At 40.0% G+C, this 17,258-nt stretch overlaps 1 protein-coding gene across 8 annotated transcripts in view; it reads right to left on the bottom strand.

Annotated features, from left to right (window-relative positions):
* TTC23 (tetratricopeptide repeat domain 23) overlaps positions 1 to 17,258 on the bottom strand; it is a 115,085-nt gene that overhangs the window by 70,353 nt on the left and 27,474 nt on the right. For 5 of the 8 annotated variants that reach the window (XM_019945929.3, XM_019945930.3, XM_073801347.1 and 2 more), the window contains one exon: positions 8,322 to 8,521. In XM_019945929.3, the coding sequence (XP_019801488.1) occupies positions 8,322 to 8,501 (180 nt within the window). In that variant the 5' untranslated portion in view covers positions 8,502 to 8,521. Of the gene's footprint in view, positions 1 to 8,321; positions 8,522 to 11,444; positions 11,565 to 13,269; positions 13,306 to 17,258 lie in introns of those variants that run through there. The other 3 variants (XM_073801348.1, XM_033852080.2, XM_073801350.1) reach the window with 2 other exon arrangements.

Raw genomic sequence — 17,258 nt, 5'->3', positions numbered from 1 at the left:
AGTTTTAAAATACAGCTCCAAAATTCTTTGATACTCCTTCCATACAGAGATGGTGGTCTATGTCCCCTTTTCCTTGAATCTGGGTTTTATGACCGTTTGGCTAAAAGAACATGGAGGAAATGATGCAGTGCCACTTTTTAGACCCAGTTCTTTTTTTTTTAAAATATTTTACTTATTTATTTGGTTGCACCGGGTCTTTGTTGCGGTAGGCAGGCTCCTTAGTTGCGGCTTGCCAGCTCCTTACTTGCAGCACTTGGGCTCCTCAGTTGTGGCATGCGAACTCCCAGCTGCTGCATGCATGTGGGATCTAGTTCCCTGACTAGGGATCAAACCCGGGCCCCCTGCATTGGGAGCGTGGAGTCTCAACCACTGTGCCACCATGGAAGTCCTAGACCCAGTTCTTAAAGAACTGGCAGCTTCCACTTTTTACTCACTCTTGGAACTTGTTATGGGCTGAATTGTGTCTCCCACCTCCAAATTCATCTGTTGGAGTCCTAAGTACTTCAGAATATAACTGTATTTGGAGAGATGGCCTTTAAAGAGGTGAATAAGGTAAAATGAGGCTGTCAGGATGGGGCCCTAATCTAATATGACTGGTGTCCTTGTAAGAAGAGAAAGGGACACTAGGAATGGGCACACACAGAGAAACACGTTGTGAGGACGCAGAGGGAGTCAAGGAGAGAGCCCTCTGAATAAAATCAACCCTGCCAACACCTTGACCTTAGACTTCTAGGCTCCAGAACTGTGAGAAAATAAACTTCCTTTGTTGAAGCCAGCCAGCCAGTATTTTGCCATAGCAACCCCAGAAGACTAGTAACCTAACCACCATTCCATGAGGAAGCCTAAGCGGCCCCACGGAGAGCCCTACATGGAAATGTGTTGGTGGCAGCATCAATCGGTCAACCGCAGGACTATGCCACCCTGCCATCAGATTCTCCACACGTGTTGAGCCCAGCTGATGCTGCATGGAGCAGAGCTGACCAGATCTCACTGAGCTCTGCACAAATTGTGCATTCATGAGCAAAATAAATGGTTGTTTTTGTTTTATGCCACTAAGTCTTAGAGTGTGATACAGTAATAGAGAGCTGGAATAGCAAAAGAGGAGGTGGGAGGTACAAAGCTGAAAGGGGCAAAGCAGAGGAAGAACTGTAAGAACAAGGACAGAGTTGTGGAAAAGACCCAGCAAAAGACCCAGTACACTCCCAACCCCTACTCCCCCGGTCAATGCCTAAGCTCAAAGGACCTGCACTTCCACAAAGTTCCCATGTGAGTTAGAAACACTTTCACCTTGAAACAACATTCCTCTTGACAAAAAATTCATACCCAGACAGCTGACCACAGGACAGTTGCTTTTCTGACCTAGCAAGAGAGGCTGGGGAACACTGTGCTCACTCCATAGTGATGAAGGAAGATGGAGGTGTGGCTTTTGCCTATAGTAACATTTTTCTTATTACAAAATTAATACATGCTCATTATCAAAATACAGGTGAGCAAAAAAAATAAAAAATCACCTGCCATCTCACCCCTTAGAGACAACTAGGCAGCTAAATTTCTCTCTATCCTTCATTCCTATGAATCTATCTATACATATTATTTCCTTTTAAAATTAGGCTTATAAGCTACATATAGGTTTGCAACTTTTCACAATTTGTGAACATTTCTCCATGTCATCTTCTATGATAATAATTTTTTATGGCTGCATAGTATTTTATTGTATGGATATATTATAAGTGAGTTACTCAACCAATAGCTATTCAGCACTTAGGTTGTTTTAAAACTTTTTCTCTCTGAGCATCCTGTGTGGATAGATTTGTTCATATCCATAAGCATTTTCTTTTTCTTTTTTTTATAGCATTCTTTTTTTATAGATATAAATGTATTTATTTTATTATTTATTTTTGGCTGCACTGGGTCTTTGATGCTGCATGCGGGCTTTCTGTAGTTGCGGCGAGCAGGGGCTACTCTTTGTTATGGTGCACAAGCTTCTCATTGTGGTGGCTTCTCTTGTTGTGGAGCACGGGCTCTAGGTGCGCGGGCTTCAGTAGTTGTGGCATGTGGGCTCAGTAGTTGTGGCTCGCGGGCTCTAGAGCACAGGCTCAGTAGTTGTGGCACATGGGCTTAGTTGCTCCGTGGCATGTGGGATCTTCCCGGACCTGGGCTCGAACCTGTGTCCCCCTGCATTGGCTGGAGGATTCTTAACCACTGCGCCACCAGGGAAGCCCCATAAGCATTTTCTTAGAATGAATTCCAATGTGACAATAGGGTAAAGGATGTGCAAAATCCTGAGGCTTTGCTAGAGTTTGCTGGAGTGCTTCCTTGAGAGGCTGCTTCCATCCACACCTCCCTTACAGCACCGTATGTGAGCAGGGAATGCCCCTTACACAGAGCCAAGCACTAGTTGGGGTCTAACTTGCCAGTTTGTCAGTTAACTCATTTCTCCTTGTTTTAGTTTGTATTTTTTTTTCCGCAAAGCTAGTGAGGCTGAACATCTTCATGTGTTTATTGGCTTTCTGTAGTTCTTCTTTTGGGAAACATCTATTTATTGCCTCTAGAGACAGGAAGTTTAGGGAATGGCTTCCTTGAAGACACACAGCAAATGAATACAGTGTATGAGAAAGAAAGAAATGATGAAAACATTGAGAAGTCTAGATAGACAGTTTGCCAAAAAGAGAGGAGGATCTGATCTGATGGTGAATCTGTCCCAACCACAAGTTTCCAAGGAAGGGCTATATGCAGTCTGAGAGTCAGCCTCCCAGATCAGAGCCTTGGTCCTCACTACCTGCATCGGGGACCAGGGCACAGAAAGAGCAGCCTGTCCTCCCTCTGCTTTCATATTTGCTAGGATGTGTAGTCCAGATACTGCCTTTTGATTTTCCAACCTTTATCCTGCCAGTTCCAGTGGTTTTAGCCAACAGGCATGGGTAGCAGGTAGACAGAAGAGAAGCATCAGTAGGAAGAAAATTTCAGAACTGGGATGAGCCTTGGAAATAATCTAGTCTGATCACTTCAATTTAAAGAAGAAATGTAAGGCCAGAGAGGTGAGATGATTTATCACCGAGTGGTAGAGTCGGAACTCACAGTCAAGCTCCTTGATGCAAAGTCCAGATCTCTTCCCACAACATCATTCTTGAGTTACCTGAATTTCTTAAACTTCTTAATATTAAAATATGCAACTCTGAGGATCAGTAAGTCTGGCCATACATATTTTAAAATGGGTATTTAATACCCAGATCTTGGTGTCTAAATATCAATGCTATTCTCTTCTAAGGGGAACCAGCATTCCCTGAATCCACAGCTGGAGCAGGGAAATACAAGATGAACCTGAAAAATCTGATTGTGTCGGAAGTTAAGGAAAGAATCATGGGAACATATCAAGGACTCAGAAGCCAGCTTGAAGGGGCTCCCTCTGGCAAATACAAAATAATTTAAGTTTTGACGACAATAATGGATTGTAACATATTTGTAAAACAGGATTTCTTGAACCCACAGTGATATAAATAAATGAACAATAAAGTGTGAAGAAGGAAAAGCTCTTCCTCATAAAAAGAATGCCAACAAACAAATGTTGAAAGAATGCTGAAGTCAGAGAATCACCATTTGACAAACATCATAGTAATAGTTAATTCAGGTGAGAATCATCAATGGATGCTATAAACTAGGGGGTGAAGTTTTAATGAGGAATAGGATGTGTTCACAGTATCAATGAATCTCCCCACAAAATATTAATTACAAAGGGAAGAATAATAATTCTACAGTGAAAAAACATGCCAGATAGCTCCTTAACCAAGTGATCAAATTTAGCCTCATAGTAATGAGACAAACGACATCGTACACCTCCTAATATGATGCACTGAGAAGGGCCCTATGTCAGGTCTGTGGGATTTCTGCCCCAAATGCATAATCTGAATCTAATCATAAGGAAACACATGACAAATTCAAATTGGGAGGTATTCTACAAAATAATTGGAGTGTATATTTGTGGCCCCTGCCAAATTCATATGTTGAAGCCCTAACTCTCACTGTAGTATTTGGAGATAGGGCCTCTAAGGCTGTAATTAGGGTCAAATGATGTTATAAAGGTGGGGCCCTGATCAATAGGATTAGTGTACTTATAAGAAGAGATACCTTTCTCTCCCCCTTCCTCCACACGCACAAAGAAGAGGTCATGTGAGGACACAGCTAGAAGGTGGTGGTCTGCAACCCAAGGGGAGAGCTCTTACCAGATGCCAGCCCTGCTGGCACCTTGATCTTGGACTTCCAGTCTCCAGAACTGCGAGGAGTACATTTCTGTTGTGTAGGCCACCCAGTCTGTGGTATTGTATTACAGTAGCCCAAACAGACTAATACAGTACTTTTCACAAATACTAAGATTGTGAAAGACAAAGATAGCCTAAGTAACTGCTCTAACTGTTGACTATAGTCAACATGACTTCATGGATTGGACCATGGCTGATTTTTTTTTCTATAAAAGATATTATTGAGATAATTTGAGAAATATGGGTAATGTTTGTAGATTAGATAATAATATATATCAATATTAATTGCCTAATTTCAATCATTGTACTATGGTTATGTAGGAGAATATCCTTTATTCTTGGGAAATAGGCACTGACGTATTTAGGGGTAAAGGATCATACATTTGTAACTTACTCTCAGATATTCAGAAAAATAATGACAGAGAGAGAGAGTGAGAAATAAAGAAATAAAGTAAATGTTAACAACTGGTATATCGTGTAACTTTTCTGTAAGTCTGAAAGTATTTTAAAATAAAAAATTACCAAAGAATGGTATTTTAAGAAGCAAATTATGTCATATTAATACTTTCCTAAAAACATTAAGGCTTCCTAGAGCACTTAACTTAGACCCGCAAGGCAGGTAAGCTGCCTCTCCAACTACATTTCATGTCAGCCTGAGGCTTCCTATCATCACTTCAAACATAGTCATGCTCATGCCAAACTTATAAATTTTATGGCTGCTGTTCCCTCTCCCTAGAACTCCTTTTCCTCAGCTCCTCCATGTTGGCTCCTTCTCTTCTTTAGGTGTCAGCTAAGATGTCACCTCCTCAATGAGGCCCTCCCTTACCTAAGATAGGCCCACTCTGTTTCCTCCATAGCACTTAGCACAATCTCTACTTCACTGGTTTATTTACAATGTCCCCTCAGCTCCATGAGGGCAGGCAAGCTGTTTGTCCTGTTCACTGCTGAATCCAAGGATTCCTCATCTGAACGGCAGAACACAAAAAATGCTTTGATATCATTCTAGATGCATAGAAGAGAAGTTAATTCTTTATATACACCAAATGCAGATGGCCAACAGACACATGAAAAGATGCTCAACATCACTAATTATTAGAGAAATGAAAATCAAAAGTACAATGAGGTATCACCTCTCACCAGTCAGAATGGCCATCATCAAAAAACCTACAAACAATAAATGCTGGAGAAGGTGTGGAGAAAAGGGAACCCTCATACACTGTTGGTGGGAATGTAAATTGATACAGCCACTATGGAAAACAGTATGCAGGTTCCTTAAAAAAACTAAAAATAAAACTACCATATGACCCAAAAATCCCACTACTGGGCATATACCCAGAGAAAACCATAATTCAAAAAAACTCATGCACCCCAATGTTCATAGCAGCACTATTTACAATAGCCAGGACATGGAAGCAACCTAAATGTCTATCAACAACCTAACTGTCTATCTTCTTTATCCAGCAAATGGATAAAGAAGATGTGGCACATATATACAATGGAATATTACTCAGCCATAAAAAAAATAAAATTGGGTCATTTGTAGATACATGGATGGACCTAGAGAGTGTCATACAGAGTGAAGTAAGTCAGAAAGAGAAAAGCAAATATCGTATAATAACACATATATGTGGAATCTAGAAAAATGGTGTAGATGATCTTATTTGCAAAGCAGAAATAGAGGTAGAAACGTAGAGTACAAACGTATGGATACCAAGGGGGAAAGGGATGGGGTGGGAGGAATTGGGAGACTGGGATTGACACATATACAGTATTGATACTATGTACAAAATAGACAACTGATGGGAACATACTGTATAGCACAGGGAACTCTACCTAATGCACTGTGGTAACCTAAATGGGAGGGAAGTCCAAAAGGGAGGGGATATCTGTACATGTATGGCTGATTCATTTTGTTGTGCAGTGGAGGCTAACAAAACATTGCAAAGCAGCCATACTCCAATACAAATTAATAATATATATATACACACACACACACACACACACACACACACCAAATGCCTTAGGGCATTAAGGCTTAGTTCTCTTGCAGACCTCTGGTTGAGAAAGGCTGCCAGCTGAGGCCGACATAGCACCCAGCCTGGCACATAGTAGGTACTAAATAAATATCTGCTGCATAATGAATAAGCACACCTTCAAAACTGAATTCACACCTTCTCTCCATAATCCTGGTCTTCTTCCTGTATTCATTACAATAACAAAGGGCTCTGACAAGCCTTGGGTCACCTAGGCTGGCTGAGCCCTAAGTCAGGAATTGCACACACCCCTCTCTGGCTCACTCTTGCCTCTCCAACCCCTATGTCCCCCCAAGTTACCAGGTTTCATTGATTCATATTTCCAAATTCTTATCAAAAGATCTCAGCATTTTGCAACTAGAGATTATCATACTAAGTGAAGTAAGTCAGAAAGAGAAAGACAAATACCATATGATATCACTTATGTGTGGATTCTAAAATATGACACAAATGAACCTATCTATGAAACAGAAACAGAATCACAGACATAGAGAACAGACAGGTGGTTGCCAAGGGGAAGGGGACTGCGGGAGGGATGGACTGGGAGTTTGGGATTAGCAGATGCAAACTAATATATATAGAATGTATATATATTTATATATAGAGAGAAAAATATATATATATAAAACAAGGTCCTACTGTATAACACAGAGAACTATAATCAAGATCCTATGATAAACCATAATGGAAAAGAATATTAAAAAAAGAATGTATATATATGAATAACTGAATCACTTTGCTGTATAGCAGAAATTAACACAACATTGTAAAAAAATACTTCAAATAATAAAAAAAAAAGATCTCAGCATTTCTACTGACTCTGCCATATTTCAGGCCCTTGCCAGGATTATTGCAAATATCCTGCAAACTAGTCCTCCTCCTCCAGTTTACCTCCCTTCTCTTCCTCCACCACCCAGTTATCTGAGGTCTGAGGGATCATTCCAGACACTCAGACTTGCTCATGACCCTCTTCTGCTTATAATCCTATGACAGTCTCCAGCACTCTGAGAAGAAAATCTAAACTTTTCCTGGGTGTTGAACACCTTCTGGTCCCAGCTCCTGTTCAAAATCCAACCTCATTTGCTGCCCTGTGTAACTAAAGTCTCCATCCCAGATAGTTCCATATAGTTCCCCAAGCAGCCTGTGCACCCTCAGACCCACAACTCTTGCCCTTCTGCCACCTCTGCCCAGAACGCTATTGTCCTCTCTCCTACCTGGGGCCAGCTCCTAAGTACTGTTATCAGTGCAGTCCAAATAACTCCCATCCCAAGAAGCATGCCTCAAGTGCTGTCCCTCCTCCAACTCCAGCCCATCCCTCCTCCCCTCACTCCCCATGCTTTGCATCTATACCACCTAAGCTTGTGTTTGTCACAGAACTTAGGCTGATTACCATTATCCATCTATCTCCCCAACCAGACCATGAATCCCTCTGAGGCAGAGGCTGTAGCTTTCCCATCTGTGCCTCCAGCACTTGCACAGCACCTGGCACACATTAGGTATACAGTAAATTTTTGTGAATAAATGGACAAATAGGGTCTGACACATAAGAGGTGGTAGCGAAATACATATTGAATGAATGAGTAAATGAATAAAACTTTGAAGAGAGATGGGAAAGAAGTATACAGAGAACAAGATTAGGAACCTAAGAAATATAAGCTCCATGAGAGCAGAAACTTCATCTGCTTTGTCCTGTATTCCAGTGCCTAGACCTGGCACACAGGAGGAGCTCAATAAATATTTACTGATTGATGGAAAATGACTGTAGTAGGTCAAATCACAACCAGTCAGTCTAGTGTACACTTGTCAGAGGTCAGGGAAAACTTGTTTGTTCATTTGTGCACTCATTCAGCAAACATAATGTTGACTGTGCCAAGTGCTGGGCTTGGAGTCCTGAGGTACTACACCCACTCACACTATGAAAAAGGCACTGTCATATTTTCTCTTGTACCAAACTCCTGAGAGTAGGAATGCAACCTAAAGTATCCTACTTCTCAATTACCAGAGTACAGGTATAAAAAGAAAGCCTCCTTACCTCATGACTGCTAGAATAGGACTTTGCTTTCTCTTCACAGAGGTGGAGTTTCTCTCGAGGAGGCTGAAACAGTGCTGTCTGAGGCAGCTTGTTTTGGAGCATTTTTCTAGGTGTTATGCTGACGGCAGCAACAATTTCTTCCAGGTGGTTGGATATGTGAGTTTCCTGTGATTCTTGCATATTTTTATATACATTATCCTCTAATTTTAAAATAAGGAAACGAAGGTGTTAATGGTAATTTCCATAGCTACTTTTAGAAATACACATTTTTTTCTAGAAATTGAGACTAGAATCTAAGAAAATTTCAACACTATACTCATGACTTCTTTGAAATAAGTAGCATTCTATCCAAAAAGATCCTAGTGGCTAGTACTAACTTCTTTCAGACTGATTTCAAGTTTTAACTAGACCAAACATTCTTTGTTCTCACTCTATATTACATGTATATATATATGTATATGTGTATACACACATACTGATATATTTTATATATATACGTATCTATATGTTATATATGGTATATATGTATATGTATATATATCAGTAGGAATCAGCTGAGCCCAAACAGTTCTCAAAGAGCTCAGATTAGATCTGTTGAATCCCAAGTGACCTTGAAAACAGGAAAAAATGACATGCTAAACTTTCATTTCCAGCCAAGATGGAGTAATAGGGATGAGATTTATCCTCTTGCCCGAAGTCACCAGCCAGTTAACAAACAACAACAACAATAAAAAACAACCTATAGGCAAAAAAGGTATGAAACAATGGTTTTCAAGAGACAGGACAACAGACTTGAGAAATGGAAAAAAGAAACAAAGTGAGACCCATGATTACCCCAGGTTATTGCTTTGAAAAAGTTTCTAGAACAGGTAGGGTAACCCAGAATTACCCTGTGGGCTATCTGAGTTGAGGAAATAGAGTAGAGCATCTGGGGAGACCAAGGTGGCTGGAGTTCACAGGACAGATTACTAGAGAGGATAGAGTTGCACAGAGAGGACCCCAGAGATTAGCACCCCTCAAGTATGGGGAGAGAATACTGACCAGCATGTGTGTAAGAAAACTACTTGAGTCTGGAGGAAGACTCCTCTAATAAGATTGAAAGGAAGTGTCTGGTGCTCACCAAGGCTGGTGCCTGTTCCCACTGACTAGACTGGAAAAACTCATAATTCGTGAGGTACACGGTAAAATATTCAGAAGGGTTTTGTCCCAGTAATGGGGATTAGCCCTAGAGTGAACCCTGCTTAGATCCACTTAACAAACCATGAAAGTAAGACCTAAAAGGATAAAACTGTTTCCAAGTAACTTAACTGTATCAGAGGGCAAAACTCAAGGATGTTCATAGGAATGCAAAAATAGCCAGCATTAAACAAGGTAAAATTCATATAATCTGACGTCCAAAGAAAGATCACCAGGCATGCAAATAGGCAAGAAAACATGGCCCATAATGAGAAGAATAATCAGTCAAAACTGACCCAGATATTAAGTTAGCAGAGAAGAAAATTAAAGGTTATTATAATTGTATTCCATATGTTTAAAAAGTTAACTAGAGACACGGAATATAAAAAGACCCAAAATGAACTTCTAGGTAAGAAAATTATACGTGAGATGAAAAATACACTAGATCAGATTAATGGGAGATTAGATATTACAGATGAAAAGATGCATGAACTTGCAGACATAGCAATAGAAACAATCTTTTAAAAAATCAGTGAGCTGTGAAACAACTTCAAATTGCCTTATATATAATTTGAGTCCCTAAAGGAAAGCAGATTGTAGTGGGGACAAAAAAAAAGTGTTTGAAGAAATAATGGCCAAAATTTTTCCAAATTTGAGGAAAAATAAAAACCCAGAGATTCAAGAAGCTAAATGAAAACTAAACACAAGAAGCATAAAGGAAATTACACCAAGATACATCATAACCAAATTGCTCAAAACCATGATAAAGAGAAAATATTAAAAGTAGTCAGAAAAAAGGACATATTAGTATTAAAAAAAAAAAGATGACGACAGCAGGTTTCTGGGAGGAAATAAAGCATATGAGAAGACAGTGAAGAACCATATTTAAAGTATGGACAGAAAAAAAATTGTCAAGCTGAAATTCCGTACCAGTGAAAATATCTTTCAAGATCAAAATCCAAAAGAAATCATCACCAGCGGGACTTCCCTGGTGGCGCAGTGGTTAAGAATCCTCCTGCCAATGCAGGGGACACAGGTTCAAGCCCTGGTCCAGGAAGATCCCACATGCTGCAGAGCAGCTAAGCCCATGCGCCACAACTACTGAGCCTGTGCTCTAGAGCCCACAAGCCACAACTACTGAGCCTGCGTGTCACAACTACTGAAGCCTGTGCACTGAGAGCCTGTGCTCCACACCAAGAGAAGCCACTGCAATGAGAAGCCCACACACTGCAATGAAGTGTAGCCCCCACTAGCCGCAACTAGAGAAAGCCCGCCCACAGCAACAAAGACCCAATGCAGCCTAAATAAATAAATTAATTAATTAAAAAAAATCATCACCAGCAGATTTGCACCCCAATGTTCCCAAGAAATATTAAGTGAAGTCTTTCAAAAGGAAGAAAAATGATAATAAATGGAAATATAGATCTACACAAAGGAAGTAAGAACAATGAAAAAGATACTTACATGGGCAAATATGTAAGACATATTTTCATATTATTTCATATATTTTCATATTTCATATATTTTCATATTATTTAACTCTCTTTAAAAGATAATCAGGCAGAGGAGTAAGACATGGAGATCACCTTCCTCCCCACAAATACACCAGAAATACATCTACATGTGGAACAACTCTTAGAGAACACCTACTGAATGCTGACAGAAGACCCCAGACTTCCCAAAAGGCAAGAAAATCCCCATGTACCTGGGTAAGGCAAAAGAAAAAAGAGAAAACAGAGACAAAAGAATAGGGATGGGATCTGCACCTCTGGGAGGGAGCTGTGAAGGAAGAAGAGTTTCCACACACTAGGAAGCCCCTTCACTGGTAGAGACGGGGGGGTGGGGGGGGGGACGCTTTGGAGCCATGGAGGAGAGCACAGAAACAGGGTTGCAGAGGGCAAAGCGGAGAGATTCCCGCCCAGAGGATTGGTGTGGACCAGCACTCACCAGCCTGAGAGGCTTGTCTGCTCACCCGCCAGGGCTGGTGGAGGCTTGGAGCTGAGGCTCTGGCTTTGGAGTTCAGATCCCAGGGAGAGGACTGGGGTTGGCTGCATGAACACAGCCTGAAGGGGTCTAGTGTGCCACAGCTAGCCGGGAGGGAGTCCAGGAAAAAGTCTGGACCTGCCTAAGAGGCAAGAGACCATTGTTTCGGGGTGTGCAAGGAGAAGGGATTCAGAGCACCACCTAAATAAGCTCCAGAGATGGGTGCAAGCTGCGGCTATCAGTGTGGACATCAGAGACTGGCATGAGAGGCTAAGGCTGTTGCTGCAGTCACCAAGAAGCCTGTGTGCAAGCACAGGTCACTAACCACACCTCCCCTCCCCAGAGCCTGTGCAGCCCGCCACTGCCAGGGTCCCGTGATCCAGGGACAACTTCCCTGGGAGAACACACAGCATGCCTCAGGCTGTTGCAAAGTCACGCCTGTCTCTGCCATCACAGGCTCGCCCGCATTCCGTAAACCTCCCTTCCCCAGGCCTAGTGAGCCGGAGTTCCCTAACCAGCTGCTCCTTTAACCCCATCCTGTCTGGGGGAAGAAGAGACGCCCTCAGGCGACCTACACGCAGAGGTGGGGCCAAATCCAAAGATGAACCCCAGGAGCTGTGTGAACAAAGAAGAGAAAGGGAAATTTCTCCCAGCAGCCTCAGGAGCAGTGGAGTAAATCTCCACAATCAACTTGATGTACGCTGCATCTGGGAATACCTGAATAGACAATGAATCATCCCAAACTTGAGGCAGTGGACTTTGGGAGCAACTGTAGACTTGGGGTTTGCTTTCTGCATCTAATTTGTTTCTGGTTTTATGTTTATCGTAGTTTAGTATTTAGAGTTTATTATCATTAGATTTGTTTATTGATTTGATTGCTCTCTTTCTTCTATATATATATATTTTTTCATTTTTCTCTTTTTGTGAGTGTGTATGTGTATGCTTCTCTGTGTGATTTTGTCTGTATAGCTTTGCTTTTACCATTTGTCCTACAGTTCTGTCTGTCTGGTTCTTTTTTGTTTGTTTTGTTTTTTTAGTATAGTTTTTAGTGCTTGTTATCATTGGTGGATTTGCTTTTTGGTTTGGTTACTCTCTTCTTTCTTCCTTTTTTAAAATTTTTAATAATTAAAAAATTTTTTATTTTAATAACTTTCTTTCCTTTCTTCCTCCCTCCCTCCCACTCTGTCTGTCTCTCTCTCTCTCTTTCTTTCTTTCCTTTTCCCTCTCTTTTCTTCTGAGACTTGTGGCTGACAGGGTCTTGGTGCTCCAGCGGGGTGTCAGGCCTGAGCCTCTAACCTGGGAGAGCTGAGTTCAGGACACTGGTCCACCAGAGACCTCCCAGCTCCACGTAATATCAAATGGCAAAAGCTCTCTCAGGGATCTCCATCTCAACGCTAAGACCCAGCTCCACTCAACGACCAGCAAGCAACAGTGCTGGACACCCTATGCCAAACAACTAGCAAGATAGGAACACAATCCCACCCATTAGCAGAGAGGCTGCCTAAAATCATAATAAGGCCACAGACACCCCAAAACACACCACCAGACGTGGTTCTAACCACCAGAAAGACAAGATCCAGCCTCATCCACCAGAACACAGGCACCAGTCCCCTCCACCAGGAAGCCTACACAACCCACTGAACAAAACTTAGCACTGGGGGCAGACACCAAAAACAACGGGAATTATGAACCTGCAGCCTTTGAGAAGGAGACCCCAAACACAGTAATTTAAGCAAAATGAGAAGACAGAGAAACACACAGCAGATGAAGGAGCAGTGTAAAAACTCACCAGACCAAACAAGTGAAGAGTAAATACGCAGTCTACCTGAAAAAGAATAGAGAGCAAAGATGATCCAAAATCTTGGAAACAAAATGAAGAAAATACAAAAAATGTTTAACAAGGACCTAGAATAACTAAAGAGCAAACAAACAATGATGAACAACACAATAAAAGAAATTAAATGTGCTCTAGAAGGAACCAATAGCAGGATAACTGAGGCAGAAGAACGGATAAGTGACCTGGAAGATAAAATAGTGGAAATAACTAGCACAGAGCAGAAAAAAGAAAAACGACTGAAAAGAACAGGACAGTCTCAGAGACCTCTGGGACATTAAATGCACCAACATTCGAATTATAGGGGTCCCAGAAGAAGAAGAGAAAAAGAAAAGGACTGAGAAAATATTTGAAGAGATTATAGTTGAAAACTTCCTTAATATGGAAAAGGAAATAGTCAATTACGTCCAGGAAGCACAGAGTCCCATACAGGATAAATCCAAGGAGAAACACGCCAAGACACATATTAATCAAACTATCAAAAATTAAATACAAAGAAAAAATATTTAAAGCAGCAAGGGAAAAACAACAAATAACATACAAGAATCACCATAAGGTTAAGAGCTGATCTTTCAGCAAAAACTCTACAAGCCAGAAGGGAGTGGCAGGACATATTTAAAGTGATGAAAGGGAAAAACCTACAACCAAGATTACTCTACCCAGCAAGGGTCTCATTCAGGTTTGATGGAGAAATTAAAACCTTTACAGACAAGCAAAAGCTAAGAGAATTCAGCACTACCAGACCAGCTTTACAACAAATGCTAAAGGAACTTCTCTAGGCAGGAAACACAAGAGAAGGAAAAGACCTACAATAACAAACCCAAAACAATTAAGAAAATGGTTATAGGAACATACACATTGATAACTACCTTAAATGTAAATGGATTAAATGCTCCAACCAAGATTGGCTGAATGGAGACAAAAACAAGACCCATATATATGCTGTCTGCAAGAGACCCAAATCAGGCCAAGGGACACATACAGACTGAAAGTGAGGGGATGGAAAAACATATTCCATGCAAATGAAAATCAAAAGAAAGCTGGAGTAGCAATTCTCATATCAGACAAAATAGACTTTAAAATAAAGACTATTACAAGAGACAAAGAAGGACACTACATAATGATCAAGGGATCAATCCAAGAAGAAGATATAACAATTGTAAATATTTATTCACCCAACATAGGAGCACCTCAATACATAAGGCAAATGCTAACAGCCATAAAAGGGGAAATTGACAGTAACACAATCATAGTAGGGGACTTTAACACTCCACTTTCACCAATGGACAGATCATCCAAAATGAAAATAAATAAGGAAACACAAGCTTTAAATGATACATTAAACAAGATGGACTTAATTGATATTTATAGGACATTCCATCCAAAAACAACAGAACACACTTTTTTCTCAAGTGCTCATGGAACATTCTCCAGGATAGATCATATCATGGGTCACAAATCAAGCCTTGGTAAATTTAAGAAGATTGAAAATGTATCAAGTATCTTTTCCAACCACAATGCTCTGAGACTAGATATAAATTACAGGAAAAAATATGTTAAAAATACAAACACATAGAGGCTAAACAATACACTACTAAAAAACCAAGAAATCACTGAAGAAATCAAAGAGGAAATAAAAAAATACCTAGAAGCAAATGACAATGAAAACACGATGAACCAAAACCTATGGGATGCAGCAAAAGCAGTTCTAAGAGGGAAGTTTATAGCAATACAATCCTACCTCAAGAAACAAGAAATATCTCAAATGAACAACCGAACCTTACACCTAAAGCAATTAGAGAAAGAAGAACAAAAAACCCCCAAAATTAGCAGAAGGAAAGAAATCATAAATATCAGAACAGAAATAAATTTAAAAAGAAATGAAGGAAATGATAGCAAAGATCAATAAAACTAAATGCTGGTTCTTTGAGAAGATAAACAAAATTGATAAACCATTAGCCAGACTCATCAAGAATAAAAGGGAGGAGACTCAAATCAATAGAATTAGAAACGAAAAACAAGAAGTAATAACTGACACTGCAGAAATACAAAGGATCATGAGAGATTACTACAAGCAACTATATGCCAATAAAATGACAACCACGAATGGACAAATTCTTAGAAAAGCACAACCTTCCAAGACTGAACCCAGAAGAAATAGAAAATATACACAGACCAAACACAAGCACTGATATTGAGACTGGGATTAAAAATCTTCCAACAAACAAAAGCCAAGGACCAGATGGCTTCACAGGTAAATTCTATCAAACATTTAGAGGAAAGCTAACACCCATACTTCTCAAGCTCTTCCAAAATATAGCAGAGGGCGGAACACTCCCAAACTCATTCTGTGAGGCCACCATCACCCTGATACCAAAACCAGAAAAAAAGTCACAAAGAAAGAAAACTACAGGCCAGTATCACTGATGAACATAGATGCAAAAATCCTCAACAAAATACTAGCAAACAGAATCCAACAGCACATTAAAAGGGTCATACACCATGATCAAGTGGGGTTTATCCCAGCAATGCAAAGATTCTTCAATATACGCAAATCAATCAATGTGATGAACCATATTAACAAATTGAAGGAGAAAAACCATATGATCATCTCAATAGATGCAGAAAAAGCTTTTGACAAAATTCAACACCCATTTATGATAAAAACCCTCTAGAAAGTAGGCATAGTGGGAAATTTCCTCAACATAATAAAGGCCATATATGAGAAACCCGAAGCCAACATCGTTCTCAATGGTGAAAAACTGAAACCATTTCCACTAAGATCAGGAACAAGACAAGGTTGTCCACTCTCATTACGATTATTCAACATAGTTTTGGAATTTTTAGCCACAGCAATCAGAGAAGAAAAAGAAATAAAAGGAATCCAAATCGGAAAAGAAGAAGTAAAGCTGTCACTGTTTGCAGATGACATGATACTGTACATAGAGTATCCTAAAGATGCTACCAGAAAACTACTAGAGGTAATCAATGAATTTGGTAAAGTAGCAGGATACAAAATTAATGCACAGAAACCTCTTGCATTCTTACACACTAATGGTGAAAAACCTGAAAGAGAAATTAAGGAAAATCTCCCATTTAATGTTGCAACAAAAAGAATAAAATACCTAGGAATAAACCTACCTAAGGAGACAAAAGACCTGTATGCAGAAAACTATAAGACACTGATGAAAGAAATTAAAGATGTTACAAACACATGGAGACATATACCGTGTTCTTGGATGGGAAGAATCAACATTGTGAAAATGACTCTACTACCCAAAGCAATCTACAGATTCAATGCAATCCCTATCAAACTACCAATGGCATTTTCCACACAACTAGAACAAAAAATTTCACAATTTGTATGGAAACACAAAAGACCTTGAATAGCCAAAGCAATCTTGAGAAAGAAAAATGGAGCTGGAGGAATCATGCTCCTGGACTTCAGACTATACTGTAAAGCTACAGTAATCAAGACAGTATGGTATTGGCACAAAAACCGAAATATGTATCAGTGGAAAAGGATAGAAAGTCCAGAGATAAACCCACACAAATATGGTCACCTTTTTTGATAAGGAGGGAAGAATATACCATGGAGAAAAGAGAGAGACTCTTCAATAAGTGGTGCTGGAAAAACTGGACAGCTATGTGCAAAAGAATGATATTAGAACGATTCCTAACACCACACACAAAAATAAAGTCAAAATTGGTTAAAGACCTAAATGTAAGGCCAGACACTATAAAACCCTTAGAGGAAAACTTAGGCAGAATACTCTATGACATAAATCACAGCAAGATCCTGTTTGACCCACCTCCTAGAGAAATGGAAATAAGAACAAAAATAAACAAATGGGACCTAATGAAACTTAAAAGCTTTGCACAGCAAAGGAAACCATAAACAAGATGAAAAGACAACCCTCAGAATCAGAGAAAATATTTGCAAA

The sequence above is a fragment of the Tursiops truncatus genome, chromosome 2, assembly GCF_011762595.2.
Source record: "Tursiops truncatus isolate mTurTru1 chromosome 2, mTurTru1.mat.Y, whole genome shotgun sequence".
NCBI lineage: Eukaryota > Metazoa > Chordata > Mammalia > Artiodactyla > Delphinidae > Tursiops > Tursiops truncatus.
Note: the sequence above shows the minus strand (reverse complement) of the source record. Positions and strands in the feature narration are given on the sequence as shown.